This window comes from Cyclopterus lumpus, chromosome 23 (assembly GCF_009769545.1).
Source record: "Cyclopterus lumpus isolate fCycLum1 chromosome 23, fCycLum1.pri, whole genome shotgun sequence".
Classification (NCBI taxonomy): domain Eukaryota; kingdom Metazoa; phylum Chordata; class Actinopteri; order Perciformes; family Cyclopteridae; genus Cyclopterus; species Cyclopterus lumpus.
In genome coordinates, this window is record NC_046988.1 from 14639365 (window position 1) to 14644364 (window position 5000).

Below are 5000 nucleotides of genomic sequence, written 5' to 3' on the forward strand. Positions count from 1 at the left end.
TGGAGAACCAGGAAGGATCCGACTGAGCTGGAGCTCCATGGAGGACTGATGAGGTCACTTCCTGTCTGTCCGTGACAAAGCTGCTGAAGCTGCTGCTGACGTCCTGCAGAAGACGTCCTGACGAAGATGTCCTGCAGAAGACGTCCTGCAGAAGACGTCCTGCAGAAGGCGTCCTGCAGAAGACGTCCTGCAGAAGATGTCCTGCAGAAGACGTCCTGCAGAAGACGTCCTGCAGAAGGCGTCCTGCAGAAGACGTCCTGATGAAGACGTCCTGACGAAGACGTCCTGACGAAGACGTCCTGACGAAGATGTCCTGCAGAAGACGTCCTGCAGAAGACGTCCTGCAGAAGACGTCCTGATGAAGACGTCCTGCAGAAGACGTCCTGCAGAAGACGTCCTGATGAAGACGTCCTGCAGAAGACGTCCTGACGAAGACGTCCTGATGAAGACGACCTGCAGAAGACGTCCTGCAGAAGACGTCCTGATGAAGACGTCCTGCAGAAGACGTCCTGCAGAAGACGTCCTGCAGAAGACGTCCTGACGAAGATGTCCTGCAGAAGACGTCCTGCAGAAGACGTCCTGATGAAGACGTCCTGATGAAGACGTCCTGCAGAAGACGTCCTGCAGAAGACGTCCTGCAGAAGACGTCCTGCAGAAGACGTCCTGATGAAGACGTCCTGCAGAAGACGTCCTGACGAAGACGTCCTGATGAAGACGACCTGCAGAAGACGTCCTGCAGAAGACGTCCTGACGAAGACGTCCAAGAGAAGACGTCTTGATGAAGACGTCCTGCAGAAGACGTCCTGATGAAGACGTCCTGATGAAGACGTCCTGCAGAAGACGTCCTGACGAAGACGTCCAAGAGAAGACGTCTTGATGAAGACGTCCTGCAGAAGACGTCCTGATGAAGACGTCCTGATGAAGACGTCCTGACGAAGACGTCCTGCAGAAGACGTCCTGATGAAGACGTCCTGACGAAGACGTCCTGCAGAAGACGTCCTGACGAAGACGTCCTCATGAAGACGTCCTGCAGAAGACGTCCTGCAGAAGACGTCTTGATGAAGACGTCCTGCAGAAGACGTCCTGCAGAAGACGTCCTGACGAAGACGTCCTCGTGAAGACGTCCTGACGAAGACGTCCTGCAGAAGACGTCCTCGTGAAGACGTCCTGGGGAAGACGTCCTCGTGAAGACGTCCTGCAGAAGACGTCCTGCAGAAGACGTCCTGCAGAAGACGTCTTGACGAAGACGTCCTGCAGAAGACGTCCTGCAGAAGACGTCTTGACGAAGACGTCCTGCAGAAGACGTCCTGGTGAAGACGTCCTGATGAAGACGTCCTGATGAAGACGTCCTGACGAAGACGTCCTGCAGAAGACGTCCTGATGAAGACGTCCTGACGAAGACGTCCTGACGAAGACGTCCTGCAGAAGACGTCCTGACGAAGACGTCCTCATGAAGACGTCCTGCAGAAGACGTCCTGCAGAAGACGTCTTGATGAAGACGTCCTGCAGAAGACGTCCTGCAGAAGACGTCCTGACGAAGACGTCCTCGTGAAGACGTCCTGACGAAGACGTCCTGACGAAGACGTCCTCGTGAAGACGTCCTCGTGAAGACGTCCTGGGGAAGACGTCCTCGTGAAGACGTCCTGCAGAAGACGTCCTGCAGAAGACGTCTTGACGAAGACGTCCTGCAGAAGACGTCCTGCAGAAGACGTCTTGACGAAGACGTCCTGCAGAAGACGTCCTGGTGAAGACGTCCTGATGAAGACGTCCTGACGAAGACGTCCTGCACGAAGACGTCCTGCACGAAGACGTCCTGATGAAGACGTCCTCGTGAAGACATCCTGACGAAGACGTCCTGCAGAAGGCGTCCTGACGAAGACGTCCTGATGAAGACGTCCTCGTGAAGACATCCTGACGAAGACGTCCTGCAGAAGGCGTCTTGACGAAGACGTCCTGATGAAGACTAAAGAGACTGACTGAACTGACGCTCGTCCTTTAAATGAAACTAATGTTCATACGTGTAAATATATAATTAAATTAAAAGATGAATGAATGATTCCCCTGTTGTCGTGTGATCATGTTTATTTTTTATTATATCTAAAGAGATGATGTTCAAGTATCTAAAAATAATATTTTTTACTTGTACCGTCTCAACATTTTAAAATACAAATGAATGTTTATCATTATTTTGAGATATTAACTGTAGAAATGTGTTTCCATAAAAACACTGCTGCTGGTTAAATGTGCAGTTCTTCATTAAGAACACAGGGGGGCAGTGTTGTCCTACATTTACACACTTATACTTATTTCTGTCCTTTTGCTACTGTAACCTCTGGAGATCAATAAAGGATTATATTATCTTTATAATATAAATAATATATACTATTGTATAATATATAACATATAATAATATAAAGACTAAACCCACAAAACAGCAAAACATTAGTTATAAATGACTTAAATTAAGAGCCGATCTTCAACACAAATCACACATTTAATATCTCTGTTTGTTTTTGTGCTTCTTTATTGAGACTTATCGAGAGGCCACTTCAGGGCCGGTGGGATTCCGTAAGCGGATCCGCCGGCCGACTTTTACAGCGACTTGAAACGTGAAACATGAAACATGAAACGTGGAAAACATTCACGAGGTCTGGAGGTTCAGGTGCGACCGAAGCCGGCGGTCGGCACCGTTTTCAACTTGGCACAGAGGAGTTCGTCGATAAGCAATATTTAATATTTAATATCCCAGGTTGCCAAAGTCGATTTTTGGCAACAAAAATAATAATATAAAAGTTAGAATGAGGAGGAAAAATTGTGCAGAAGGCCTCGAGACGAGTTCACTGACCTCCGTTAAAACGGGCGTCGCACCTGTTGCTTTGCTGCTCTGAACCTGATACACATCTGTGTATTTATACTGCATATAAATATAAATATATACTGTGTACAGATTCTGCATGAGCTACGGGGTCAGCTGCCCCACCTCGCAGGTGGTCACAGGTTTGACTCGCAGTCAAGTTCAAACCAGTAGTCCCAAACCTTTTTTCGAGACTTCTAAATGTATATATTATATATCGTATTAATGGTATTATGTCTCATTCCTAGTTGGGGGATAATAATGCACTAAGTTTGGAAACTACAGTTCCCATAATGCTTTGGGAAGGTAACCAGGAAGCACGCAGTCATTTAGTTAAATTAGCTCACAAACATCTACACATGAAATAAGCAGAAAGGACGAACGCCCGCGTGGACGTGTCTGACAATGAATCAAACGCACCTCACCGAGTTAAGACAGACGTCACCAGGATCGCTTCATTTCAACGCCCTCGTGAATACTCCCCCCCCCACCCCCCCCCTCCAGAAAGACACAACCTGCTGGTGCTAATTTTAAAGTGCTCCTTACACATAAAAACGACATGGTGGAGGACTACTTTACGTAATGAGCCTCATCACTACCTACGCTGTTAAAAAGGCTGGAACATTTCAGGGAAGATGAAAAGCCCCCCAGGCAGCAGTGTTCCCTCCTGTGATCCAGTACAAAGAACTCAGATAAAACCAGTTTGTTCCTGTGGGGAATTCGTCTCCACGGTGTTGGTGAAGTATCTCTATCAACCTCCTTTCTTTGTCTTCTCTAAAGGAAATAGAAACTAGTACATTTTCATAATTGTTGCCCCACCCGTCTAGAACCAAATGGGCTGTAAGTAGTCTTAAAAAAAACATTTAATTTAAACTCAGAAACAAGCGGCGATGTATGCAGCAGGCGGAGTGGCGGCGAGGTACTCAGCAGGGAGTGCACTGGTGGTCCTGTTAGCAGTTAGCGGTTAGCCAGAGGGCGCAGAGGAGCCACTGGGAGTTGGTGATGTACTCAGCTGGCTTAAGAGGAGTGAGTTAAACAGGCAATAAGATCCAGCCCATAATATGAAGCAGTGTGCTGTAGCAGAAGGCGAGATATGCAGAGGTCCTCCTGGCAGAGAAAGTAATAAACCCCGAAGAGAGCTGCTGAACACGCCAGCATTTAAAATGATAGTTTCTTTTACTGTTAAAGTAAATATGATGAGGGAATCTTCACCGATGAACAAGAGCAGAAAGTTCTGGAGGAACAGCAGTTTTTTTTGTTTCTTTCTTTGTTTTCTTGCATGTTCGCTTCAGCCGATCCGGGATCGCAGCGCCGCCACCAGGCCGAGCCCCACGCTCAGCCCCGCCCACGCGGGCCTGACGGTGGCTCCGCCCCCATTCAGGTTACCGGCCGAGTTGAGGTTAGCCGAGGTTTGGCCAGCCGAGTTGAGGTTAGCCGAGGTTTGGCCAGCCGAGTTGACGTTAGCCGAGGTTTGGCCAGCCGAGTTGAGGTTAGCCGAGGTGTGGCCAGTCGTAGTGGGGATGCGGCGTAGCAGAAAGTCGTGTTTCATGGCGGAGTATTGATCGGGACCATGAGGCACGTTTAACGTCTCCGTCAAAACCTCGTGACCCGGGTACGTCACCTGTCAATCAGAAGAAAGTTAATGTCACGTGAGACCGTGACATACTGCACAAGGGAAAACCAGTTACTGCTGCTGTGCTAAGATTGTTAGCTTTGTCTTGGCTTAGATTGGATTTTTAGCTACGGCTAGTTATATGCTAATTAACTGAATTAAAGCTGAAAGCCTTCCAATGCATTATGGGTCCTGGTGGGACACCTGTTGACAATGAAAGAGGAACTCTCTGCTGAGTGCAATGATGCCTCCAACAAGAGATTGTGACAAAGGGTTCTTAAAGTGGGCGGGGCTAATGTGTGGAAGGCGTGGCTATGTGTCCTTTCTGTTTTATGGCAAAAGGGTCTATTTTGGCGCCACGCCACGCCAACAATGTTGCACGAAATCACACAAATGTGTTAACTATTGATCGCACAGGTCTTTGGATTGTACTGAATTAATTTGATGTTGATCGGATTAAATCTGTAGGAGGAGGAGTCAAATTACAGCGCCTGTATAAGGCTAGAAATGGGCACATTTAATTAAAGATGGCTG

General features: G+C 48.0%; 2 protein-coding genes across 4 annotated transcripts in view; one reads left to right on the top strand and one right to left on the bottom strand.

Moving 5' to 3' along the window:
- Nucleotides 1–126, top strand: part of dmtf1 (cyclin D binding myb-like transcription factor 1) — a 9448-nt gene extending 9322 nt beyond the window's left edge. Inside the window, exon 17 of the mRNA XM_034526706.1 lies at nucleotides 1–126. This exon is cut by the window's left edge and continues 9 nt beyond it. Coding sequence (XP_034382597.1) covers nucleotides 1–26 — 26 coding nt within the window. The 3' untranslated portion in view covers nucleotides 27–126.
- A 3372-nt stretch (nucleotides 127–3498) lies between these two features.
- Nucleotides 3499–5000, bottom strand: part of cpm (carboxypeptidase M) — a 13862-nt gene continuing 12360 nt past the window's right edge. For all 3 annotated transcript variants that reach the window (XM_034526598.1, XM_034526595.1, XM_034526596.1), the window contains exon 10: nucleotides 3499–4475. In XM_034526598.1, the coding sequence (XP_034382489.1) occupies nucleotides 4143–4475 (333 nt within the window). In that variant the 3' untranslated portion in view covers nucleotides 3499–4142. The remainder of the gene's footprint in view (nucleotides 4476–5000) is intronic.